General features: G+C 47.4%; 1 protein-coding gene and 1 non-coding gene across 5 annotated transcripts in view; both read right to left on the bottom strand.

The window, feature by feature from the left end:
* SH3PXD2A (SH3 and PX domains 2A) overlaps nucleotides 1–27,880 on the bottom strand; it is a 230,861-nt gene that overhangs the window by 131,311 nt on the left and 71,670 nt on the right. For 3 of the 4 annotated variants that reach the window (XM_074373681.1, XM_074373682.1, XM_074373684.1), the window contains one exon: nucleotides 14,467–14,542. In XM_074373681.1, coding sequence (XP_074229782.1) covers nucleotides 14,467–14,542 — 76 coding nt within the window. Of the gene's footprint in view, nucleotides 1–14,466; nucleotides 14,543–15,094; nucleotides 15,117–27,880 lie in introns of those variants that run through there. The other variant, XM_074373683.1, reaches the window with a different exon arrangement.
* Nucleotides 21,600–21,672, bottom strand: TRNAV-AAC (transfer RNA valine (anticodon AAC)). The gene has a single exon. It is a non-coding gene; the product is annotated as a tRNA-Val (tRNA).

Genomic DNA, 27,880 nt, shown 5'->3' with positions numbered 1-27,880 from the left:
GTTCCTAGCGCTGAGAGAGAGAGAGGAGGGCCCAGAAGCAAGACTGAGTATCCTGAGAGACACCACAGCAGATGGACAAGGCTCACTCACTGCCCAGGCCATAATGACTTGTGACAGTCTATTGCCGGGCGGTATTCATGCCTCCAGATAGTTGGGGGCAGTGTTATTTATAGACCACATTTCTATTTATATTTTCATTGAATTTCTGCTCAACTTAACTAGATTTCCACCCCCAAAACCTAGAGAGGGGAAGATAAGAACTTTTTTTTACCAAGTGTATCAGGGCAAAGGTGAAGGTCAAAGCCTTGGCTTTGTGTGCAGCTTTTCAGCAGGAGCCCTTTGCGGGAAGCATTCAAGACAAGGGGGCTTTCTACACTTTCCAAAGGAAATGGGGGTTGGTGGGGGAGGACACAAAGCTGGCCTTATACAGAGGCAGCTGCTTCTGCTAACATGGTGGGATTTGAGGTGGGCCTAGAAGACCTCTGTTCTCCTAAAATATTTTCCATTTTGCATGATATTGCATCATTAGGCATTTATCCCTTTGGTATTAACAGTTATTAGATGACAAAATGTTGGGGCTGTGTGTGAGAAAACCTAGACAGTATCAAGTCCAATCCTTGTGTTTCACAGATAGGAACTCAGGCTCAGAGGCGTTAGCACTTATCCTCATGGAGGAAATCTGAATGAATAAGACATGATTCCCGCTCTTCAGAAACTCCAGTTTTCAAAATCCCCCTGATTAGAGAGGAAAAAACTGAAGCTATAGGTATCTTCTGACTTCTCCCAAGTCACATGCTGCTGGGACTAAAATCAGGTCTGATTGTTTTCTGAATAAATGGAAATCTATTACCACACGAGGAAGACTATCCCAATGTTACAGGAAGAGCTGTCGGGCACAGCAGAAGAAACTGGGGACAGCAAAGCAGGCTGAAAATTCCCCTCTCAACCCATTTTAGAAATGAACAAGTAAAACCACGTGACATTTCCTAAGGTTCCATTGAGTGCCCCAAATGAAAACTTCCTGGTTTTAGGGTCACATAGAAAAATAAAGGTAAAGTGGGACTTGTTTCTCCCTTGTTTTTAGTCTTTCATTGAACTGTGGTTTAGGCAACAGTATCTGTGATGACTGTGACTACATGGTTAGTTTATAAATTTGTGTTTACAAAGCCAGCCTTCCAGAAGTCATTCCTCCTGGGCACTGTGCCTGCAATTCCAGCATCTAACACTAGGTGGCTGGTTAAAATTGGGTAGGTTAAGTGATAGGTAACTAAGGAAATACTGTCATCTAGATAAGACCTTTACTGTTGGAACATGACACATTATTAAAAAGACAACACTGATCAACCTCTAACCAACATAGTAAAAACCTCATAATACAAAACTTGAAACAAAGTTTAAAGAAATGCAAACCCTCTAGTTGGGGTGGTGTACCTACCATTTTATACCCAACTTCAGCTGTTAATCTCCAGGCAGTACATCTTTGGTCCATCTCTGTAGCAAACAGTATCAGGACGTAGAAAATAGTCTAAGCTTGGGCTTAGAAGTGTCAGGATCTGGGTTTGAATCCCAGCTCTGCTTCTTACTAGCTGAGTGGTCTTGGGCAAGTCACATATCCCTTCTAGACTGTGAGTCTTCATCTGCAAAGTGTGGTTGTTGTCATTAAAAGAGATTTTTATAAGCACATGAAACCCTTTGCACAGTATCTGGCAAAAGTATGTACTTGACAAATAGTAGCTATAATCGTTAAGTAGGAATCTTCTCCCATTAACAATTATTTAATCTGTTAAAAGTTCCAAACGTCACACACAGTTCCTCAGAAAACTGTTTGCAACTTTCCCCCCTAACTCAACAAAAAGGTATCTCTGGGCCACTTGGCTCACGTATGAACTCTCTTTCTAGTGCAAGTCTTTCTATCGAAAGAGAATGGCTCTGCCAACCACAGAGGTCTTACTTAAGCTGTCTTCACCAATTACCAACTATTAAAGTTGTAAATTAATTTTTCAGCTGAGAAACAAGAAGCTGAGAGTAAGAAACTGGCCAGAGAAGGCACCAAATTACTGGTCACTCTTTGGTCTCAACTTTCCTCCTTCAGCTTATTTTGAAACTGCAGTGTTTTATTCAGAAGAGCAAAAGATGCTCCTTTAAAATCTCAGTTTATTTTTCTGTCTTAACCTTTTTGCTGGAGGCGCCTTAAAAGAGATCCGTCTTTCCCCTCCTAACAGTACAACGCAAGCAGACACAGTGACCCTAGACATTCTCGTGCTACACCATCCCCAAAACCACCAGAGGGTTCTAGGCCAGTCTCTCCTATCTCCAATCAGAGACTCTTGAAACAAAAACCTGAGCAACTGCCTTGGCCTCAAACTTCATCCCATCTTGGAAGGGAGAGGAGAGAGAATGTCCTGACTCACAGCCGACGATGGAGGGTGATTAGGGCCTGAACATCCTTCTGGTTAGGCTGGTGATGGGGGATAGAGGGCTGTGCTGTGACTTACACCCCCATCCCACAGGAAGCCAGAAACAGGCAGGCAATCCAGGTACTGTAAGGATGTGAGACCAACAAACCAGCCCTCACATGTTACCTGTGTGAAGCCTCGTCTCCCATGCACCTCAACTTTAGGTCAGAAATTGACTGAACGGACACAGGTTCAGTGGTTTATATTATGCGAATTGCCTGAATGTAACCAAACACCCAGGAAGTGCTGAAGACAATCCAGCCTATGGGAAGCCTTTGTTGGATCTTCAAACAGTGCTTCTCAAACTTTCCTGTGCATACAAATCACCTGTGCGTATCATTAAAATGCAGACGGTAACTTAGTGGGTCTGAAGTGGGGCCAAGACTCTGCATTTCTAACAAGTTTTCAGACCGTGCTCAAACGGTTGATCTGTGAACTACATTTTAAGCAGCAAACCTTGAAACGCACAAGACTGCCTGCAAGACCTCATTCTTGGAAAGGATTCCAGAGAGACAGCTCACCCTTTTGTGTCGAGCCCCTATACTAAGAACAACCAAATCGCCATCATGTTTTGAGTGCTTGCTGTGTGCTTCACAGATAACATTTCATTTGATGCTCTCGACAGCCCTGGGGGTATTTCACAGAAGAGCATCACTGCGGGTGCAGAGATGCTGAGTAAGGCTGGCCCTGGGTCACGCCGCTATCAAGAGGCTGAGGTAGGATCTGATTCTAATGCCTCCAGTGCTGGAGCAATTGATGCTTATCTGTCTCCACCTTGGAAAAAGCAGAGTTTCAAGTCAGACAACGGACACCACGTAAACAGCCCAGCTGTGAACCCAGAGGTGTTTGAGCCCAAAGCCAGGGCTCAGAACCACCACGCTCTGGGGCTGGCAGAGCTGAGGAGCCACACAGCTTCCTCCAGCAATGCAGCTTTGGAAATTCTCCCTGAGATCTGCCCCAATTCACTCTCACTAGGGGAAATCCAGCCCTTGGGTTCTGGCCTGGGGAGAAACAGAAGTGCAGCCCTTTTTCCTCACTCCCTGTTCCCTCAGGGTAGAGGGGCTAGTGCTGCCAGCCAGCCCCCACCCAGCCCACTGGCTTCCTCCTCTGCCTTCTGAAGGTGCATTCAGGTGAACAGACTCCATCTTCAGGCCGTGCCAGTCCCTCAAGCCCACTGTGGTCTGGAGGTTGGGCGTCCTGGCGTCCTGGGGCCTCCTCAGTGGACATCAGTCCTTGGAGCTTGGAGGTGAGGGGGGAGGAGGTGTTTTCAGGGCCCAGAGCAACTGCGCCACACGAAGCCAGGAGGCCTCTGGATGAATGGATCATCAGTTCATGTGGGCCTGGGGCATCTCCAGGAGTCAGCTCTGCTCCTGCCAGGGAAGAGCTCTGGCTTAGGGGGCTGTCCTTGGGCCTCGGTCCAGTGGGGGTGACCTTCGAGAGCAGTGGCGGGGTCAGGCCAGGGACACCGTGGAGATCTGCCACCAGCACCCTTACCTCCTAAGAAGGGGGGCCCTGTGCTCCCTCTCAATGGACCTCAGTGTTCTTCCCACACCACTACTACCCTCTGCTACCCCTCCTCCCCTCCTGGACCCAGAAACCAGAGTGTCTGGTGCCCAGACGCTCTATGGGAGGAGGCTGGTGGTAGGACTCCCCATCACAAAGCATCTTTCATATGCACCAAAGGCTTCAGCTAACTCAGGGAGGAGGGAAGGCTTCCTTTCACCCCCAGGGTGAAGTCCAAGGCTGGAGTTGGGGGAGAAGTCCTGGGAAAACCTCTTGGGCAGGGCTGCCCCCAACAGAATCTGGGCATCATTATTCTCGACCCCTCCCTCATCCTCAGCTCCAATCCATCAGTGAGGTCTCCTGGCTGTTCCTCTAAAATACATTTCAGATCTACTTCCCTCCCAGCCCTTGCCCAGCCTAGGCCAAGCTACCCTCATCTCTTCCCGTGCCTAGTCCAGCCTCCACTGGTCCCCCGATTCCACGCTTGCTCCCTTTCCTTCCTGTCTATCCCACACACTTGGCTGAGGAATTCTTTTGAAACAGAAATCCGATCATGGGGCCTCAGCCTAAACCCTCACCGCACCTAGGACAAATTCTCACCCCTTAGCATGGCTGGGGACAATGGCACAGCCTGGCCCTGTGTGGAAGCCACGCTGAAAGCTCACGTAGCCTCAATGACCAGGCTTCTCACGACGCCCTAGGGGCCCAGCACCTGCTTCCTTCTGTCTCAGCTGTCCCCTTGCTGTCTCACCTCTGACACACCTGGACTCAGGTAACTGACCTGATGGTCACCTATACCTTGGTGTGAATTTACTGACAGTCCCAGGACATACCTGAGTGCCCTCTAAGTAGGAGTGATTGGATTTGACCCTTGTAAAAGGACATTTGGGCATCAGGTAAGGAAATAATTTATCTCTAGGAAGGAAGGGGTTGGGGAGGTCAGGAATGTCACAGAGACCTGAAATCACTGGCCCCTGGTGACTTTGCCAACATGCAAGACTATTCCTAGTTGCTCTACTGAACTTCTAGTTTAGTGTACTCAGTGTTGTGCCACAGAGATGAGCAAGAATTACACTAGAGTCCAGGACTCTGGACTCCCCATCCAGGGCACATTTTTTTGCACATTAAATTAGACCAGCTGACTGAGACCATGAAAAGACAGCACGTTTCTGCTTAGATCAGAGGCTTCTTGTGGAAAATACCCCAGGATACATTCCAATTGGGGATGAGAGAATTTGGAATGGGTGTTCAGGAGGTTGGTTCCCTCCTAGAATTATCTCTGGATAAGGAAGATACATAGCATCTGTTGTAACGAAGGGCCCTGACTCTTCCCCTGGTCTTGAACTATGGGGATGACATGGTGGAAGGACTAGGGGGCCTGCTGCACCTTGACTTCAAAAGTCACAAGCGCCCTTGATTAGCCGCCTCCTGCAAAGCTTGTCATTCCCAGCAAGACTTGGCAGCTCTGGAGGTGAGGGCTGCAAAGCTCGTGACCCTACTCTGTCATCACGGCATCAAGTCCAGGGGCGCTCAGCCCCCTCCCCACCTTTCAGCCCAGAACAACCATCTGGATCATCACCTCTTCAGAAACGAGCTCCTTGCAGCTTCTGCAGCTTTGCAAGTTACCACAGGCTAGGAGGGAGCGGCAGGAAGTGCAAGCGGGACTGAAAAGTGGAGCTGACTCAGCAAGAGGGGGTGAGCAGGCAGAGCGCAGAGCAAAGGAAACTCACGTGTCCTGCAGCAGAGCCACCTGAGGGAGGGGAAGGCTTGCAGTCCGGGCGCCTCTCCCTCTGCAGTTCACACACCACATTCTAGGCACTACATGCTTGGACCACCCTCCCACACCGTGATCAACCCATTTGGCAGATGAGGAAACTGCCCCTGGAGGCCTGTGACTGCACCAGAGGGGCACAGCTTACACATGCACGTGGAGCCCTCTTGTTCCCAGACAGCTGTGCCTCGGGAGACAGGCTTTGGAGCTTCCTGCTTCCACAGCTCCTGTCTGCCCAGCTCACTGTGGCGACTCAGCCCCCCACACTCCCCACCTGCTTTACAAACCTCTTGCTGTTCTTCCAACGTCCACGTTCAGTCCCAGTTAGGTCACGGCCTTTGCTGTCCCCTCAGCCTGGCACCCCAGGCCCTGATCTGCCCATGCCTGGCTCAGTTCAGGTGTCACCTCTGCAAGCAGCCTTTTTGGATCCCTTAATCTCAGATGCCCCAGCCATGTGACCTGGCTATTTTTCTTCCCAGCACTTCCCACTATTGGAAATAGCTTACTTGTTTGTTTACTTCCTGACTCCCCCACTGGAGGGTGAACGTCCTGAGAACGGCAGCCCAGTCTACCCTGTTCTCAGCTACACCACCAGTGCCTACAGCTGACACACAGTAGGTGCTCACGTAATATGTGCAGCAGGAATGAATGCATGCAGCTCTTCCACGTAGCATTCAGAACAGGTTGCCAAAAGCAGGCCCTGAGAACCACTCGCCCCAGATTACAGAGTGAGAGAATGATTTTGGGGCTGGGGGCAGTAATTACAGCAAGAGGAGACCCAGTACTTCAGAGGAGGTTAGAGGAAAGTTGCTTTTAAAACAGCACATGGTGCCTCTCAGGCCTATAATCTTGTTGATCTTTCTAAAACCCTGGCATTACCAGCAGACCCTGTTTTTTCTTCCCCATCACATGGAAGGTTTGCCTTTTCCTGCCATCTCAGGTCATCAGTGGGGCTCAGAAACCTCTCAGGTCCTCTCCCTTGGGGGCTGCAGTACCTGCCAGCATCTCAGAGCCGCTGCCTCCATCACAGCCTCCCCGGCCCTTCGGACGGGGCTTTTTCAGGCTGGCGCCTGGTGGAGACACGCGGCAACGCCTACAGCCCAGGGAGAGGGCCAGCTCTCCCCTCACGCCATGAACCGGCTCTAGTTAAAGACATCCCTTCCCCCTGCTTCCTTCTGTGCTGGAACAAACACCGGATCTGCTGCACGGGGCTCTGGGGGGCAGGGAGAGGAAGGACCTGGAGACCGTGCTTGCAATTCACCTAGCACCCTCCTGCACTGGGCTCCAGAGTGCCTCTTCATTAAGGGGCCGGTATGTAAACTGGTGAGCGGGTACCAAAGAACCCAGCATGCTGGCTTTCTAAAAATACACCCCCCTAAGCTTGTAAGGTCACAAGGCTGCCTGCAGGCTGAGAGTACCTACTTTGATTATAGTGAAAGGTTCACTTTTCTTCCTAAGCTATCTAGCTTCTCCATGCCTCACCAACCCAGGAGTATGTACACCTATGGGTGGGACTGACTCTGCTATTAGGATGAAAGGGCTTTCTGGAAGCTCAGAGGCCCAGTACCAGCCAGTACGGAGACACAGATGGCTTGCAAGTGGGAGGAGACAGCAAAGTCTTCACCGAGTGAGGTCCCCTCTTTCTGCTCCACTGCCTGGCTTCTGAAGTCCCTCGGTCCCTTGCCACAGCAGTTTGCTTTTTACATCAGCAGCTACACATTCTACTTCACTCTGTAATGACCATTTCCTCCCAGGGAGCCTCCTCGGGCTGGCAAACTTAAGATACACAGGAAATGTACTCCAATCCCAGGATGGGCAACAGGAGATGGATTTTCCACAATTGTCTTTTAAAACAAGGCAGAAAGTTCCATGTAAACAGTAATTTGCAGAGAGGCTGCTGACTCCACCATGCTTGGCCCAGTGTCCTAAAGAACTTCACTTCTGTCCACCCCTCCCAAAAGCAGGAGACCCCAGAAAGCACAAGAGACACTTGTGAGACAATCCTCTCTGCTCTCTTGCATTTTTGCATGTCTTGTCAACAAAGCATTAACTGCCTTTTGTTCTGTTTGTATAAAGGTGCTTGTATAGAAGACAGAGGCAATGTCTTGCTCAGGAGCAAACAGCAGGTTTGCATACAGCCTTGGGAGACACTGAGATAGTCTCTCTCCAGAGCAAAAGGGGTAGGTTTGCTTACTGCCCGTTATAAAAGAGGTGGGCTCCCTAATATCTGGTTCCTCTCCTATAAAGTAACCCACTGCGCGTTCAAGCATTCCTCTGGGTCTGTGGAGTCATGCCCTGGGGGACCTGGACGCAACAGGAGCTGATGCAAATGTGCTGATGTCAGGCTGCCATGATGAAGTCTTTTTTCTCTGACTTGGGAGCCTCGTGTTTTCCACTGGCATCCAGGACACTGGGGTAAGCTAACTGGCTTGCAAATAGGGTAAAATCTCAGGTCTTCCACCATTCTTGAGTGGAGTAGTTGTGCTCCTCCTACTGAGGTCAACCCTGCTGCTCAGTCTCTGGGCTCCACGTCTGCCATGTTTCCAGCAAACTCAGAAGAAGTCCCAAATTATAAAAATATACATAAACCAAGGAAAGAATAACTTAAAAAAAAATAGAATGGTCTATTTTGCAAAAGGACTTTTCACATGCCTTTTTTAAAAAAGAACAGCATTTTAGGACACCTAAAAGATGAGGTGATTTGTTCTAAAGAGAAGAATTTACTTTGAAGTTTTCAGGTATAAGCCCTAGTATAAAACAAGGTCCACCCCTGCTTTTCTGTTGGAGGTGGGAATGCCAAGAGGTCAGGCTGGGAGTGGAGCTTCTCCAGGAAATCAAACTACTGTCTCCTTCCTAAAAACCAGCTGGCATCCTTGCTTATTGGCCCTCTCTACCTCCTTACAATAAAAATCAATTACTTGGGTCTGCAGCCTGGTTAACTGAGTTGTGCCAGTATCCATTTCCCGGGTTTGATAATGTACTATAGTTATATGAGATTTCACCACTGGGGGAAGCTGGACAACGGGTACACAACTCAATGGCTACATGATGGTGCAAAATGATCTGACCTCTCCTTAAATTGGGAAGAATGCCACCTACCCTATAGGATGGTGGTGGAATCGGAGGGGAGGAATACAGAGTGCTTAGGAGTGCAACTGCAACATCTTATGAGTCTATAATTATTTCAAAACAAGGTTTAAAAAAATGCTGTGACTTAGGAAATCAAATAAGCAATCCTGTCAGATTCATAAATAAATGAAGACAGTACTCTGAAAGCCTTGGGGCTAGCCTGTTTGTAATCATATTAAAAAAATAATAAAGTAAACGGCTTAACTGCCCCCCCCCCCAAATCAATCACTCAGTTTCAGTGACCCCAGCCACTCAGTGGCATGAAAGGGCCCTTACAGGTCACCTGAATCCCCACAAGGTTCCGGTCACCTCCCTGCCCCATACAGTGCATCCCTGAAGCACAAGACAGTGATGGCAGCCAGAGGGACCGCCAGGATGCTGGGTCCTCAGGCAGCACCTCCCAGGTCCCTAGCTGAGGGGACACGGAGGCAAGAAAGGAGGGGCAAAGACAGTCCAGCTGAGGTTGGCTGTGGCAGTTCCTTCCTGCCCGGCACGGTAGGAAGGATCCCAGCTCTGCCTCGGAATGGCTAAGTGATGTTGGAAAGTGATTTGACTTCTCCCTAAAATGAGGATAATGCCACCTACCCAGTGAGAACTGGAGAGATTTGGAGAGTGCCTAATACAAGGCTAGGCACCCAGGAGGAGCTCCAAAAAAAGGGTATCTGTATCTACCTTATATAAGGGAGAACAGGCCCAATTCATGATCAATCATCCAGTATGTGCCCAGCCCCACGACAGCAATACAAGAGAAGTAGATAAGGGCCTGTCTCAAAGGAAGGCCACGAAGGTCAGCAAAAAAGAGCCAGGTGTGTCTCCATCACTTGTTCATAATGTGTGGTTTGGAGGCCCAGGAAGGCCTGGAGGGAGGCACTCCCCTTCTCCCCACCTCCGCCTCCGCCTCCCCCTTCCAGGGCATCTGGGCCCTGGAGTAACTCTCTGCTCCTTCATGCCCCCAAAACCACTTGGGTTTTCTCTCCAGGGATGCCTTGCTGGAGAACCACCTGTCCCATACGGCCCATAACTTCTTCATGCCCCTCCTATGGGCGCTGCAGGTCTCACAAATCAGGGCCCAGAAAGTGGGTTCCAGCCCTGGGGGAAATAATTGGGGCGCGGAGGCCATCTGTCATTAAGGGCAGTTTCCCTACAAACCTCTCTACAGTATTTGATTGACATGCTAATTCAGAGCACTATGCTGGTAACTGTACTGTTATCCCCTCTACCACTTTGTTGGCCCTGCTCACAGCCTCCCACGCCCTAGCCCCTGTGCCAGAAGTACTGTAGAACACTCCGTCTCCTGAGAGCCATGGCACATCTTGGGTGAGGTTCTCTGGGGATAGAGCCTCCACCTTTGGCCACAGAAGCCTGGGGCCCTCACCGCTCTTCAAACCTCCAGGCTGACCCTGAACTCAGGCCATACACCTCCCAGACATGCCACAAGTCTGTGTCCTAGATCCTAAGATCCATGGCTTAAGTGCGGAATTTTCTGCCAGGATTTGACTGGCAGATGAGCGAGCACATAACCATGTGAACCTCAGATTCCCTCTCTTCTCTCAATTCCTCTGCTTTCTTTGTCATTTCAACCAGCCAGTCAGACTTCTATGAGCCCCTAGCCATGAGCCTGCAGCCAGGTGGGCCAAAGCACAGCGGCTGCCCTAACCCTCCAAAGACACCCCCAGGCCGCATACTTGGGCAGTAGAAATGCACATCGAGTCCCATCAACTCTGAAGCTAAAATTGAGGCTCCTGTGAAAATAACAGGTGTTTTCTGCTTCCACCCCTTGGGTTCTCCTTGCTCCGAAATTCCAGGCAAGGCAAAGGGCTGGCAGAGGTGTTCCCGGGGCTGGCTGCTACCCTCCCCAGGCTGGCAGGAGCCAAGGCTGCTGGATGACCTCAGCATCTTTGAACTCTCTGAGGTTCTACTGAGTCATTGCTGCCAGGGCTTAGCCTGGGGAATCACTAGGTGACCACAGATGCCCCCTCCAAGGCAGGGAGGTGGAAACAGAGACTCAAGCTGGTATCGGGTAATACAGCAGACCTGCAGGTGCCCTGTCCAGAGCCCCTACCAGCTGGTGCTCCCACCCTGCACTCTGTGGGTGTTAGCTGCTAAGGGTTCACAACTGACCCTTCTCCGGGGCACACCCTCAGCCCTCAGCCCGCGGGAGGACCTGTCCATATTTCACACTTCTAGGAGAGGAGGATGCTCACAGACCCAAATGACTGATATCCTGCTATGGGGAGTAGAAATTGTCCCCTAAGATGGGACAACTCTGTGGTGCCATCCATCTTCCAGAGCTCCTAGTGGGATCCGGCTGAGGCCAGGCTCTGTCCAGTGTCTTCCCCTACCCTGGGCTGCTTCTCTCACTGCCAGAGGATGCTCACCTGAGAGCAGCCCTCAAAAGCCAAATTGCCTGAGCATCCTCGTCTCAGGTTCTGTTTCCAGGAAACCTGACCTAAGGCAGGCACCACTCATTACTGCCCTTCTCTGAAACCCTCTCCAACTGGGGGACCAGCTTTGATTCAGGGTTGTGGGGTGGGTGGGAACCCTCATGCCCACTCGGCCCTCGGTTGCTTGGTCCTGATTATGTTGGGCTGTTTTTCTTCAATCTTTTTCTTTCCTGTCCAAGCCAAGGAGTGAGTAAAGTACGAAAGGGTTAGGGTCATTCCCCATGGGCAGGAGGAAAGCCAGGAACAGGGCCTGGGAGTCTCAGGGTGGGATTCCAAATGGCCAGCAATGTCTGCTCTGAAGTCCTGGAGAGCAAACGAGCAAAAGGGAGACTGTGGCGAGAGAGCTCCACTGAAGGAAGGGGAGAAATGCAGAGAAGCAAGGGGGAAAGGAGACTTCCTTCAGGATGAGATGAGAGCAGAGAGCCAGTCACCTCATTCCTCTAGACAACATTGCCCACCAGGTATAGGTCACATCTATGTGGGCATTGCCAGGGACCTGTGCTTGTCTTTTCCCAGGAGTTGGGGACAGCAGTGGGGTGAATTTCTTTCCTAATAGCTGCCATTTATTGAGCGTTTACTGTGGGACAGGCACTGTGCAAAGCACTTTACATGAATTTGTTTAATCCCTAGAAGAGGAAACTGAAGTTCAGAGAGGTCTCAGTCCTGCAGCAGCTGTTGGGTTATCATCTCCTGGGGTAGCTGATGTGAAGGGGAGCCCTGGCCAAGAAGTCAGAGACAAGAATTTTGGTGTTGGCTATACTTCCTGGCCGTGTGGCTTGTTCAAGTCTATTTGCCTGCATTGGCCTCAATTTCCTAGTCAGTAAAATGAGGATAATAAGCTCATGGGGAGGATCAACTGAGATGACATATGTGAGTGTGCTGTGTGACAGGCTAAGCACAGGTCAGCAACTGGTAATAATAAGGGCTGACATTTATTTAGCCTCTACTAGGCACCAGCCATAGTTCTAAGCACCTGAGACATATTAATTCACTTTACCATTATAACAGCCTCCCCAGGAAGCAGATATGTTATCAGTCCTATTTTCCAGGAGGAAACTGAGGCCCAGAGAAGGCATTACAACTGGTAACCAGCAGAGCCAGGGTTTCCAGGGGTGAAGCCATGCAGTCTGACTCCTGAGACTGTGGGCTGTAGAAGGATGTGAGCCTTGCAATTCACCCCACCCAACCCCGCCCATCCTTCGAGGTCAGCTCCAGGTCCCCCTCGTTCAGGAGGCCTTTGCTGACTTGGGCTCACAATGAGCTCCTTCTCCATCAAAACTGGAATTTCACAGTGATAGAGGTCACATCCTGCCTTAAATGGTTCTCTGATTAGAGAGTAGATCTTGTCTCTCTCACTAGCCTGAGGGTTCCTTAGATGAAGGAAACAAATCCATTTCTCCCTGGACTCACCAGCCACCCCCACCCAGTCCCTGGCCCTGGGCACTCATTCCTGGGCCTGGGCACAGGCTAAGCCCCTCAAAACACCTGCTGAGTGAATAATAGTGGGGAGCTCTTTCCCTGGAGTGCTGGCCACGGAGTGGGGGAGGGCAGGGGGAAGTCGGTTCTCCTTGAGCAACAGGCAGCCTTCATGCCCCGAGGCTGGGTCCCCTTGGCACCAGAGCTGCACACCAGCTCCACTGGCTCTTGGACACTTGTGTCCACAGCATCCCAGCTGCGCTCCCAGGTCCTCGGTGGGCATAGGAATCGGACTGTACTGGAGCAACATCTAAAATCCTTACAAACTTGGGTGGTGGACGTTCCAAACTGCCTCAAGACCCAGCGGAAAGCCAGGCAGGGTGCAAAAGTCCCCCACGTTAACTCCCAGGCAGGGACCGGAGAAACAGTCCTCTGTCTCCATGGAAGGGGCCCAGGGCTGAGATTCCCTACACCCTCACTGACTCATTTTGGTCTTGTCTAAACTGTGGATTTACAAGTTCTTCTTTGTAGCTAAATTAATTCTCTCCAATTTTAGCATTAAGACTTGGAGGACAGGTGGCAATGCCTGCTCTTGTCTTGCACTGCTTTTGAGGATGGGGCTGCATGAGAAGCATCTATTAGGGAGGAACCACTGTCTGTGGGAGGTGCCCCTGGGGAGGTTCTCGAGTCAACAAGCAGGTTAGTACCGTGGGCTGGCAGCATGCTAGGGATTAATGAGACACGGATCTGCTTCTCACAATGGTCCCTGATCGCTGTCACTCTGGAGGCTAGCCCGGGGAGGTCCAGGCCCAGCAGCAATGGAAGGTGAAGACCACTGTGTGGGAAGGCCCCCCTGGGAACAGTCCCACCCCCTGGCTTGGGGAAAGGCTGGAATCCCGAGAGCCAGGAGGCAGCACCGCCCACTCGATTCAGGGCAAAGAGCCCGGTTTGGAGCAGGAAACAGAGTTCACGCCTCAGCTTTGCCACTTTTATGGGCAGTTACTCAACGTCTCTGAACCCCAACATCTTCATCCCTCAAGTGGCAATTATAACACACAGCTGAGTGCGGAGATTTGTATACGATCACAAATTAAAAAGCACTTTGTAAGCTATAAATTCATCACAAGCTATAAGACATCATAGCAATAGCAGATTATGACACACCTGAGAAGATGCCCTCTAAGTTATACAACATAATCAATTGCCTTAAACATGTTCCAAAATGGTGTGGTGGTTAATGGCCTTTATGACCAGATGGACCTGGGTTCAAATCCTAGCTCTGCCAACTCACAGGTTGGGTTATGTCAGCTATCAGGGCCTCAAGCGATAACGGTGCCAGGAGGACTCGAGCAGGTTGGACGGAGAAGCGTGCTCAATTTAAGGTTGTCTACGATTATCATGAGAGCCAGTGGAAAGAGTTCAGCATGCAGTTTTGCATCTTTTCACAGGAAAACTTGATCTCGCTGTGCTTTTTGTAAAAAGGCAACCAAAGTCCCAGAGCCTGAAAAACTCCTAAATTACATGGCCCAGGGCCACCTCTGCTGGGGTGGTGGGAGAGGCCCCAGTGAGGACAATGGCCTTCAAAATCAAGGGCTTCTGATCCCCTGGGGAGTTGTTAACATGCAGATTGCTAGGCCCACCCAGACCAGAATTTCTGGTGTGGTAGCCAGCCTTTTCTTGGCCTACAGAATGTCTCTCTCCAGGGTACCCCCCCGGCCCCTCATCAGCACGGCCATCCAAAGCTTACCTGGAAGGAAGGGGATGATTCTCTGCTTGGGGTCCTTCTGGCCACCTTCGATGGGAAACTTATCCAAAAGCTGCATCTGAGAAGCCAGACAGAGGGACAGGATTCAGGAAACTGGAATGGCCCTCAGCGACCCTTCCCTACTCCACTCCATGGCTCCAGGGCCTCACCATCCTCACACGGATGAGTGATGCCTGAAATCCCTCATTTCACAGACGATTAACAAACCACATGGGGCATGAGAGGGAGGAGGCCAGAGTGCTCTATGCATCAAAGGCAGTGTGTGAACAATCTCCAGGAGGGCTGATGGTGTAGGGGGAGGTTTCTGGAGATGCCCCCACTAGGTCATGTAGGGACCAGCAAGATCTCAGTCCAGGCTGCAGGTGGGGTTTCCAGAGGCTTCTTTTGACCCAGTTTCTTTCAGAATGTCATATGTTGGGCGAGTCCTTCAGCCACCTGCCATCCCAAACCCCCCTGGGCCAGGATGGGGAAGGCTCCACCTGATACTTCAGACAGACCACCCACTTTTCAGAACCGCTCTGTGGAAACAGACCCAGATGTTATTTTAATTGCAAAACCAAATCCAGCCCTTTGCCCCCAAATCTGGAAGACCCCCTCCTCCGTTTCCTACCTTCCCACCCTGAGATCGCTGCTGTTTTTCCAGGGACAGACCCATTGGAAGAGTTTCCAGGGTTCTGGAGGAACAACTGTTTTTTTTCTTCTGCTGTTTTGGGCTGAAATTCTGTATAAACTGGAAAAACACACAGGAGACAGGATGGACGAAACCACGGCCTCTGTGCGTGTGTGGAGTTAATCTCCCTCCCAAGGCGCAGGCAGGAGGTGGAGCAGAGTAGGGACAGCAGAATCCAGCCCCGCTGCCCCAGCTGTGTGACCTTGAGCCAGGCTGGAAGCTTTCTTAGTTAGACTTCAGGAGCCTCATTGGTAAAATGAGGAAGATTCGTCACATGATATCTGAAGCCCATCCCTTCCTTTGAATATTATTAAACATTCATCAAGCATAGACTTAGAGCACTGGGCATTAAGAAAATGTCCATAAAGAAAAGAAATGAAGTCCCTCCCCTCAGGGAGTTTACATTCTAGTCGGGAAGACAAAGAGTAAACAAATAAATACGTACAGTGTTGGGGGAGAAGTGCTATGAAGCAAAATGAAGTAGGATAACCTGGTGGAGCAAAAAAGGAATAAACAGTTCTTTTATATAGAGTGGGGAGGAAGGCCTCACAAATCAGATGGCAATTCAGCAGAGACCTTCAGGAGGCAAGGAAGTGAGCCGATGTGGAGGGGGAGAATGTTCCAGGCCGGGGAAGGGCCAGTGAAGTGGAGGCTGGAGTGGAGGGAGCAAAGCGCCAGCTAGGCAGTGAGATCCAAGAGGCAGGCTGGACCACGGGGAAGATGGCTCCAGTCACAGGGAAGAGAATGGGCCACACCGGGGAAGCAGGGAGACCAGTTAGGAGCCTACTGATTGGCTTGGACCAAAGTGCTGCCTTGGAGGTGGTGAAAGCGTGGTCCTTGCTGGATTTGACGTGAGTGTGCACACATGTGTGTGCGCACGTGCACATGCACGTGTGAATACTTCCATCTACCCACCTACCCACCCAGCTCTAACACGTGATTTCAGGACTCTCTCTTGCACAATCATTATCCAACATACATAGGCTATTTTGAGCCCACACATGAAGGGCGGGTCATTGTTGGATTCCATTCCAAACAAGACAGACTGCACCATTATTAACTTTCACTTCCCTGAACACAGACTAAAATTTAACAAAAGCTGGCTCATGAGTTTTCAAATGTCAATATTGTAAGTCCATCTCTCCAACATTTCATAATTGCTGGCTATGTATAAATAAGGACTATGGGCCATAACACTATAAACCTGTACTTAGGATTTTTTTTTTTAAATAATAGATTTTCAAGTAAATTCTACACCGAGTAAAACTCTTATTTTCTCCTTTCCCCATTTTCCTCACATATTCTATTTTGTAAATTTTACTTCTCTATTACGTAAGTAATTCATATTCATTGAGGGGGAAAAACTAGAAATTATAGAAGCAGTAGATGGTCAAAAAGAGTAAGAATCACTCATAATCCTCCCCCCCTGAAAAAGCAACATTAATATTTGGGATATATATATCCTTTCCAGATGTTTCTACATGCATGTAGATAAAATAGGCTCATCAATACTCTTACAGTATATAATGACACTTTCCCATGTCAATGAATACTTCCATATCATCATTCTTTTATTTTATTTTATCTTTTTGAATGGAGGTACTGGGGATTGATCCCAGGACCTCGGGCATGCTAAGCATGCACTCTGCCACTGAGCTATACTCTCCTCCATATCAACATTCTTAATTGTGACACAGAATTTCAATGTTTGAATGGGTCACAGTTGATCTGCCTACTCCTCTATGGCTGGATATTCACTATAACATGTAATACTATAGTGAACACCCTTGTCCATGTATCTATGCACGCTTTCTTAGTACATTGTCTATTTTTTTGTTTCATCCCCTTGAAATCTATGCAAATTTACAGGTGTCTTAAATCTTTTCTGGGAGAAGATTGAGGACAAACAGATGGATAACTAATACGTGCAGGCCAGGCCTGGGGCCTCTGAGCGGCTTCGTAGGATTTCTGAGGAAGAGTACAGAGACGAGGAGGAGAAAGGCAGGCCCAGCTGCGTGCCCCGGCGCGGCGTGATCTACCCTCATCAGACCACTTTTCTCCTGAAAGAAGGGAGCTTGCTGTGCCCAGCAAGCCGAGGGACTTAAATCGCCCTATCTCTTTGGGGCTCAAAGGAGTTAGGCTACAGAAACTTTAGGTTTCCTATCAGCCCTGACATACATTTGTTCTCTGACTTGTAAATTCTTTTTCAGACCCAAGAGATTCTCACTGACAGTGCATAGGGAAGGGGGTGCCAAGAGGAGTGGGCCAGGGCAGGTAAGATTCATACATTCCTTCCTTTCCTCCAAAAACATCTGTGGTGGGCCTTCCAGAGGCCAGGACCTCTGTTAGGTGCTAGAAATAAGTTAAATCACGGTCTTTACACCAAGGAGCTCGTGATCTAGATCTTAAGCAGGTCTTCAGAGCCTTCCACACACATACGAAGCACCTCTGCCGACGTGTTAAGATTCAGTGGGTCCGAGTGGGGCCCGAGATCCTGCATTTCTACCAAGCCCACAGTGATGCTGAAACTGCTGGTCCATGGACCACACTCAGCAGCAAAGCTCTAGAGCTGTGCAGTCTCATATGGCCATCAACACCTCCATGTGGCTCGTGAGCACTGGCCCATCCAACCTAGTGTAGAATATGTACCAAGTTTTGAAGACTTAGAACAACAAAAAAAGTGAAATATCTCATTAACAATTTTCGTATTGAATGCATGTTGAAATGATAATATTTTGGGTATATCAGGTTAAGCAAACATACCTTTAAAATAATTTCACCTGTTTTATGTTTGTAAGTAGCTACTAGAAGAATTTAAATTATCTATATGGTTCAAATTATATTTCTATTGGACAGGCTGCTCTAGAGCAAGATGGTTCTCAAAGTGTAGTTTGAAGTCTGCTTGTACCTGATACCTTGGGGTAGGGGAGAGTGTTTGTTAAAAGTGCAGCTTCTTGAGCCCAACCCAGAAGTCTGTGAAACTTTGTTCTGGTGCTAGAGATAGACGAGCAAGTTCTGGAGTGACAGGGAATGGTGAGGATCTATGAACAGGATCCTGTGGGACCTGAAGGAAGAGGTCAGGGAAGACTTCCTGTAGGAGGTGAGCCAGCTCTATCTTGGCAGAGTGATAGTCACATTCCCTGTGTCTTCCCTGCCAAAGAGCAGTCTGAATTCTCCCCATGGTTCATGTGTTTCCCAGAAGGCAGGGGTCATCTGATGGCGCCGTAGATTTGAGTTTTCCTTCAAAAGTCCTCCTGAGGATGCTCGCCAGCCAGCCTCCCTTCCACCTCCTCCTTCTCTAACAGATTTTCCTCTTCCCCTACCTCTGCCTTAGTCTGGGCCCACCAAGGCCAAGACGAGCCCATCCATTGAAAGTCCTAGGTCAACAGGTGCTCTCTAGAGCTGTGAGCACCCAGCTGGCCTGCTGCCTTCCACCCCCAGCCCTCAGGTGCTGATCCCAGCCACATCTGTCACTTAGTCCCACCACCGCTGCTGAGCCTTGGCATCTACCCTCACTGGCCTCCCCAAGGCCCACTGGCCACAGGGAAGATGATGCACTGCTCACGAGATGCTGGTGACATTTTCTCTGTCCACGAGTCACCTTTCAAAAAAGGCAAATCCCCTGGGTCAGACTCCAGAGCAAACAAAATACAGGGGACCAGCTGAAATTACTGAATGTAGGGGGCTCACAAAGTTACACTGTTCAGTAAAGTGGCCCATGCACAGTATGGCGGAGTGGTGGGCGGTGGGATAAACATCTGCGGACACGTCTGATATACAATCCAAATGTCACCCCACCTGGGAGGCCAGGCGGGCTGCGAAGTGGGTTCTGTAACCTGGTGGGTGCCCACTTCGCCGATCTGGGTCCAACAGAGAAAACACTCCCATGAAAGGCTGGGGCAGGGGCTGTCTCAGGAAGAGGCAGCCCAGACCTTCCGGGAGGAGGAAGCCTGGTGTGTGGGCAGTGGGAAGGAAGCCCTGCCCCGCAGAGAGTTCTGCTGCGGCCACCTTTTCAGGCAGGAAGTAGATCCTCCTGTCACTTTGGCAAGGGCCTGACTCAGGCTGGAAGAAAAGCAGGGCCTGTTGCCAGGGTCCTTCTTCGAGTGAGAGGCATTTGGCTCACAGAGCCTTTTGCAACCACATCAGAACTCTGCAGCGTGTGGAGGACGCCAGGCTGTTTATCTAAGGGGTGGATGGTGCAAGAGATACAGGACAGCTCGGCTCCAAGAGCTGGCCCCGGCCAGAGAAAGCTGATTCGGCAGCTCTTCTTGGGCAGGGCTGAGCAGCAATAAACACTGGGGAGAGAGAAGGGTGGGCCCCGGGCCCAGCTGGGGCACATCTGTAACCCAAGAGGCAGACTCCTCGCCCTTCTGAGAGGGTGGAGTTCCCAGCCACTCCAGCTTTGAGGCCCTAATCGTTGTGACCGTTTCCAGCTCAGGAACAAAGAGAATGTTAGTTACTAAGAAGCTCATGGGTTTCCTGACCTAGAAATTCCCCTTACAAAGAGGTAAGGTCACCCCGGCTCCCTGGGAACTCTGAGAGATGGAGGGAAATCTCAGCATTGGTCTGTCCATTCTACTAACTGAGGGCTTACCAAGCCCTGTGTTAGGTGCGGGGACACAGCAGGGAGAATCAGAGACAGAGAGGGACAACGGTAAGTGCGGCTTTGCTTGAAGTCCTCATCTTTTGTGGCCTGAAACGTACTTCCCCACTCCCGTCCTTCTTTGATGGCCTTATGATGTGATATCTACCATGGGAAGCCCTCTTTGACCATCCCAGCCTAAGGTCACACCACCTCTCAATGAATTTCTGGGGTTTTTTTTTTTTCCTTTTCTTTGTTTTTTTTTTTAACTGGGGATTGAACCCAGGGCCTGTGCATGCTAATCACACGCTCTACCACTGAGCCATACCCTCCCCTCTTCTTTGAATTTCAACAGCACTCCTGTTTGGAATACTATTTCAGTACTTCACACGGTCTTTTGTGATTTTTTTTTTTTGTTCAAGTTCACCTCATTGCCTTCAAGAGGAGGCATCCTTCCCCTTAAATGGTCTTGGTGCTCTTGAAGAAAATCAGTTCAAGATAAATGTTTATTTCCTGGACTCTCAATTCTATTCCTTTGATCTATATGTCTGTCCTATGTACCACACCATCTTGATTACTGGAGCTTTGTATTAAGTTGGTTTCTTTTTTAATAGACTATCTTTTAGAGCAGTTTTAGGTTCACAGCAAAATTGAGCAGAAAGCACAGAGAGTTCTTATATACTCCTTGACCCCACACATTCCCAGTCTCTCCCATCATCAAAATTCCAGACCAGAGAGGCACATTTATTACAGTCGATGGACCTACATTGACAAATGACTATCACCCAAAGCCCACAGTGGACATTAAGGGTCATTTTTGGTATTAAACATTCTATAGGTTCGGACAAAATATCACATGTATCTACCATTACAGTATCATATAGAATAGTTTCACTGCCCCCCAAATCTTCTGTGCTTCACCCATTTGTCCCCTTCCCCCAATCCTGGCAACCACTGATACTTTACTACCACCATAGTTTCGCCTTTTCTAGACTATCATATTGTCAGAATCATACAGTTTGTAGCCTTCGCTTCTTTAATTTTCAAAATGCACAATATGCATTTAAGGTTCCTGTGTCTTTTCAAGGCTGAATAGCTCATTTCTTTTTAGCGCTGAATAATATTCCATTACGTGGATGTACTACAGTTTATCTATTCATCTACTGAAGGACATCTCGGTTGCTTCCAAGTTTTTGGCAATTATGAATAATGCTGCTGTAAACATCCATGTGCAGGTTTTTGTGGGGACATAGTTTTCAGCTCATTTGGTTAAATACCAAGGAGGGTGATTACTGAATCATATGGTAAGAGTAAGCCTACTTTTATAAAAAACTGCCGAATTGTCTTTCAAAGTGGCTTTATCATTTTGCATTCTGACCAGCAAGGAATGACAGTTTCTGTTGCTCCACATCCCTGCCAGCATTTAGTATTGTCAGTGTTTTGGATTTTCACCATTCTAATAGAGGAGGGTAGTAGTATCTTGTTTTAATTTGCAATTTTCTAATGAGCAATGATGTTGAACACCTTTTCATATGCTTATGTGCCATCTGTGTATCTTTGGTGAGGTGCCTGTTAAGACCTTTGCTTATTTATTAATCAGGTTGCTCATTTTCTTATTGTTGAATTTTAAGAGTTCTTTATATATTTTGGATAATAGTCATTTATCAGATATGTCTTTTGGAAATATTTTCTTCAAGTCTGGCTTCTCTTGTCATTCTCTTGTATTAAGTTTCTTTAAACTTATTTCATGGAGATTTTATTTTTTAAATTGTTTTTTTCTGTTTTTTTTTTTAATTTCACATTTAAAATTTTTATTTATTTTTAAGGGGGGAGGTAATTAGGTTTTTATTTATTTATTTTTAATGGAGGTGCTGGGGATTGAACCCAGGGCCTTGTGCATGTTAGGCACATGCTCTACCACTGAGCTATATCCTCCCCTTGATGTATTAAGTTTTGACATCAGGAAGTTTGAATCCTCCAACTTTGTTTTTCTTCTTCAGGGTTGTTTTGGCTATTTGGAGTAATTTGAATTTTCATATGAATTTCTGGATCAGCATGTCAATTTCTGCAAAGAAGCCAGATGAGATTTGACAGGAATACATAGAATCTGTAGATAAATCTGTGGAGTACTACTATTTTAACAATACTGATTCTTCCAATCTATGAACATGGGATGTCTTTTCATTTATTTAGTAACATTTTTGTTTTAAAGTCTATTTTGTCTGATAGCAGTACAGCCACGACAGCTCTCCTAATTTTTAGTATAACATTTTCATTCCTTTAATGATTTTTTACTATATTTTTGAGTTGTTTCTTAATGGCTGCTCTAGGGCTTACAGTACACACCTTGCCTTATTAGAATCTACTTTAGACTTATACTAAATTCCAGTGAGATACAGAAACATGGCTCCCATATAGTTACATTCTCTCTCTTTTCTGTACTATTACTGATATATATATTATATTTATATATAATACAAACCCAATAATTGTTATCACTACTACAGTAGCCCTAGACTGGGAGCTGGAGGGAGCAGGAGCCCTGTGTTCAGGGCCACACATCCCAGGAGTAGAGCTGCTGTCAAGCTGAGATGGAGGCGGGGGGTGTTGGGGGAGCAGCTTGTGGTTCACATGCCACGGACTCTTGCCATTCTTACTGAAATTTAGTAGGTTTTCTTAAATATTTCTCCATTTGCTATATGTACTTATGCCCTTAGGACATGTACTTCCAGAGACTCTCTTTTTTTTTTTTAAATCATTTCTACCATGTATGGTTGTTTCCCCAGAGAGAGTCCACAGAGCTCATCATGTAGTCATTCCAGAAGTGCTCCCCTTTCAAGTTCTCCTTCTGTTCCCCCACATATAAAATCAAATAAGAATAAAAGTACAGGCCGTTCTCTCTCTCTCGCCTTCTGAGACGGCCTGCACTCTGTCTATGGAGTGTGTATCTACTTTTACTTTAAACTAAACCCCTCCACACTTTGCAGCCTCTCTTGCCTTCTGAGATGACCTGCACTCTGTCTATGGAGAGTATGTCTTCCTGAATAAATCTACTTTCACTATAAACAAACAAAAAAAGAATTAAAAGTACAGCTAAGCATATTGTCATGATCTGTGTGAGAGGATTCACCAACATCCCTAATGTGGTTATTTTTTCTGTTTCCTGGGCCCCTCAACCTTGCCTGTGTGCTAGTTGCCCACCTAGGTCAGGGGTCATCACACCCTTGGGGGCTGGTGACTCTCAGAACAGCGGCACAGCTCTGAACTTTAACATGAAGGTACAAAAACGGTAGATTTGGGAGTGCCTGTACAGCATCTCTAAAACAACTGTTAGCAAATCCTTTTTGGGGGGACGGATTCAGCAGAATTGTCTGTTCAAATGAATTCTAATATCAAACTTTCATATCATTTTTGGGAGGTGTAGATATCCTATCATTCTAGAACAACTTGTTGAAAATACTATTCTTTTCCCATTGAATTATATTAACTCCTTTGTCAAAAATTAATTACTATATATGTGTGGTTCTATTATTTCCGGATCCCCTGTGTTGTTCTACTGATAGATAGGTAGATCCGGACACCAACATCATCCTTTCTTGATTACTGTAAGTTTTTAGTTAAGACTTTATTTTCTTTAATTTTTGAACCTCCTGGAGCACAAAGTGAAAACACACAGCATCTGCTCCTAAACGGCCAAGAAAATAGTCCTCATGACACCGAGCAGAGGTTTAGTCAAGTCTTAAAATCAAAATTTTTCTTTTTAAAAACTGTTTTGGTCATTCTAGATCTCTTGCATTCTCAGACCCATTTTAGAATGAAGTGATTAATTTCTATATTAAAAGCCTCCTGGGATTTTTTTTTAAATTTGGATTTCACTGACTATATAGATCAATTTAAGGAGGAAAGCTACCTTAACAATATTGAGATTTTCAATCCATGAACATGGTAAATCTTTCCATTTAGACTTTCAGTTCACTCAGCAATATACTATAGCTTTCAATGCAGAGGACTTACACACTTTCATTAAATTCATTCTTAAGTGTTTTATGTGTTTTAAAACTATTATTAATGGTGTTTAAAATTTTCTTTTTTCCAATTGTTTGCTGCTAGTAAAAAAGTAGCCATAGAAAAAAGACATATTTACATTCAGAGGAATAAAGATAATGATGACAGCCAATTTCTTACTGGGAAAAAATACAAACAAGACAGGAGAAAGGCTTATGATGACTGTGGGGCCCTGAAGAACCTCTACCTTGACCCCAACCACAATACTGCCCCACATTAGGGAACCTCAGTCATGACCCAAGTCCAGCCAGGTCCTCCACATCCACATTACATAGATCTATCAGTTGGTGATCAAATAATTTATCATCCAAATTTGGGAACTACTGAGAGTGAAAGGGAGAGACAGTAGTAAATATGTCAGGATGAGAGGTACAAAACGGGACCTCCAGAACTGTATAGGTTAATGGGGTCATGTGTTTATCCTGTGAGTTCCCAGCATCCAGCACAGGTCCTGGTATAAAACAGGTGCTCAACAGATGTCTGATGGTAAAAATAACATTTATTGAGAACTTACTTTGTGTTAGGCACTGGCTTAGCTCAGTTAATCTTCATATCAATCTTTGAGGTAGGTACTACTAATACTGCCTTTTCCAGAGAAAGAAATCAACACACAGAGAGATTAAATAACTTGCCCAACAAGTAAGGTATGGAACTGGGATTCAAACCCAGGCAATCTGGCTCCAGACCCTGGTCTCTTGACTACCACAGTCCAAATGAATAAATTAAATGACAGAAAGAATTCAGAAATCCCACCATTAGGGCTGCATTTCTGTTAAATTTCCTTTAAGGTGTAAGAATGGCACATCATTAGATGATTTGTTAATGTCATTCACCACATTATCAAATAAAGACTAAAAACTATGTGCTCATTCTCACATAGGTAGATGAAGTATTTGGTAAAACTCAACATCCGTTTATGATCTTTTTTAATTTAGCAAACAAGAAATAGGAGTAAACATTCTTAATCTGTATATGTTTACCCACAGCAATCCACAATGAAGAAACATTGGGATAAAACAAGGTGCTGCTCACTACCACTACTTCCATCCATTACTGTATTAATGATCCTTCCCAAAGTGATAATGCCAGAGAAAGAAATGAGAGACATAAAGACAGAAGGGGGAAAAAAGTCAGCATCACAACCAATATGAAGTTATGTTCAAAGTCACAGGGAACCCTCAGGAGATGCACACCTTTGGCCCTTGAAGGGTTCTGATACCCTTATTAAAAAGCAATTAACCCCTAGACGGTATAAGGCACTTGGCCTTAAAGGAGAAAATAAGATGAAAAAGTTGTGGAGAAGAACGGTGGTGATGCTTGCACATTAATGTGAAAGTACTTAACACCAATGAACTGTACACTTAGAAAAGGTTAAAATGGTAAATTTTATGTTACGTATATTTTACCACAATACAAAATGGTAAGTTTTATGTTATGTCTATTTTAGCATAATGAAAAAAGAGAGATAGAATAAGATCCTAAGACTCTACCGTATGGAGAACCCGCAGGGCAGGGACGTGGTCTAGACAGAGTCATTAAATTCTCTCCTTGTCACCACCCCAGGAGCAGTCACACAAAGACCACTGAGCAGAGCACTCAAGTCTGAAGGCTGGGCTCCCAACTGCACTGGCTGAGGAGACCCTTTGCAAGGCACTCATCCCCCACTGCATAACGGGGGAAGATGATGCAACTCACAGGGAAGGTATGAGAACCTGGAAAAGATGCTGCAGTGGACGCGCTGTATACACAGAAAGAGGCGGTGCAGGCATGAGCTGCTCAAAGAGTTCCCAGGACAAGGAGCAGTTGAGAGTGGGTGGCCAGAAGGGATATGGGCTCTCCTGCCAAAATCACTAGAGTCTTCTCTAGTGTCAGGTGGGCCCTTTGCTTTGCTGAAAGTCTGAGATGAACAACTCAGGGCAATAGAGGAGACTTCGGGTACCACCTGGGTCCTTCCCCACTCTCTCCCGCCATCTTCCCACAGATGCTGAAGACATTTTGAACATCTTGAACAGACTTGACACCCCCAATAACCCTGAAGCAGCAACCAGGGAGAGAAATGGAAGGTAGAGAGGACCCATCCACCCTGGTAAGGAGCTGCCTGTATTGGATGCATTTGGTTGCTGGGACCGGCCAACGCCATGCTGAAGCTAAGACTTGGGGTGCTGGAATACATACCAACTGTGCCAGGGAGCCCATCTCAGTCTCCAAAGTCCTTAACAAGCCAAAGAAGTCCTTCTTGACCATCTTCTGGAAAATATGCAAGCCTTCACTATTTCAAATCCTTCCCAATCAAGCCATCACCATGACACTACATGCACTGAAGGAATGGGATTAGGAAGCGGGTGAGTCCCGGTCCACGATCTGACTGGGAGCTGGGAGAGCTACACTGGCATAAGGGGTTTACCTAGTAGTGTCAGGTGAGTATCAGCCTACTGAGAAGCGTAAAAAGCCATGCGATGGGGGTTCAGAGAAGGACAAGATCAGCGTGGCAACTGTGAACAAAGCAGACTTCTCAGAGGAGGACACATTAGATGTGGGCCTTGCATAAAGGACAGCTGGAGAAAGGGAAGGGTGGTGTTCCAGAGGGAGTGTTGAGATTGCTAGATGGAGCAGTCAGATTGAAGTAAACTGACTCGTTCATGAATTCCATGAAATGCTGCCATGTGTTGGAGAAAGTGGTGGGATCCAGGGTGGAGGTCCCTGATAATTTATTCCAGTGATTTTGGGATGACCACACAGTTGGCACCAGAGCAAGATCAGGGCAGAGGCATGATGTGCTGAGCCACAGGGGGAGTCAGGGCATTCTAAAGCATCACTGGAAATGGGATGACATGGACAAAAGGTCAATTCCAGAGCTCATCTCGAGGATGGTACCGTGTATGGATGGAGTCTCTGGGGTGGGGGGTGGCAGGTGAGATGCCCCAGCTGCTTAAGTAAGAACACTTACTCACTAAACTGCTGTTAAAAGGTTTGCTGGGTCTGGTGTCGGGTGGGTCCTTTGCTTTGCTGAAAGTCTGAGATGAACAACTCAGGGCAATAGAGGAGACTTCGGGTACCACCTGGGTCCTTCTCCACTCTCTCCCACCATCTTCCCACAGATGCTGAAGACATCTTGAACATGTACTTATAGACCACTGGTTTGAAGGGAACATCAAACCATTATCCTCTTCAGGGAACCCACATACTTCAATTTGGCCTTGCCTATCCCAAGGTCACCTCTCCAGGAGGCGTCAGCTTGGCATCCTGTGCACAAATGCATTTGGAGCACACACTCTCAATCAAGTGTTTCTTGACTCTGAGTCTGACTCTGCAACCTCGGTGCTAGGAGAGCTCCTGCCCTCCCAGAGCCAAGACCTCATGACTAACGAGACCTGGGGGTGGGGTGGGTCACACTCTCACGAGTGCCCCAACCTCTGCATCCACCACCATCAACCACGCAGAGGCAATCAACTAGCAGGAGCTGGGTGCTCAGAAAAGATCAGTGAATTGATCCTCCCTGGCCACCTCTCAGGGCTGTTAAGAGAATCAAACAGGATTAGAATATTGAGCAATTATCAAGGCAAAAACTGAGCAATTATTATGTGCCATCCACAAGGTAGGTGTGATTCGCCCTATGTTTTATAGACAAGGAGACAGGTGCACAGAGAAGTTAGGTAACTTGCTCGACAACACAGAGCAAGGGAGTGACAGGCCAGTGAAGCCCAGGTCCAGGAGCTTCCCAAAACGATGCAATTCCCCATTGGAGGCAGGGCAGCAGACAGGGTCCCCCAGATGCATGTACAAACCCTCTTCCCTACATGGGATCAATACCACTGCTATGATTTATCTATTCCTTTTCTTTGAGTGCCTTTCTTGAAAAACTTAAATCCTTATTTTTGTTCTATATTCATTTCCAATTACTGCTATAACAAAGTGCTACAACTTAGTGTCTTAAAACAACACAAATTAATTTTCTTAGAGTACTGGAGGTCAGAAGTCCAAAATGAGTCCAAAGGGGCTAAAATCAAGGTGTCAGCAGAGCTGTTCCTTTCCTGAAGCTCTAGGGGAGACTCCATTTCCTGGTCATTTTTAGGTTCCAG

The sequence above is a fragment of the Camelus bactrianus genome, chromosome 11 (assembly GCF_048773025.1).
Source record: "Camelus bactrianus isolate YW-2024 breed Bactrian camel chromosome 11, ASM4877302v1, whole genome shotgun sequence".
NCBI lineage: Eukaryota > Metazoa > Chordata > Mammalia > Artiodactyla > Camelidae > Camelus > Camelus bactrianus.
This window is presented reverse-complemented; position numbering and strand designations above follow the sequence as displayed.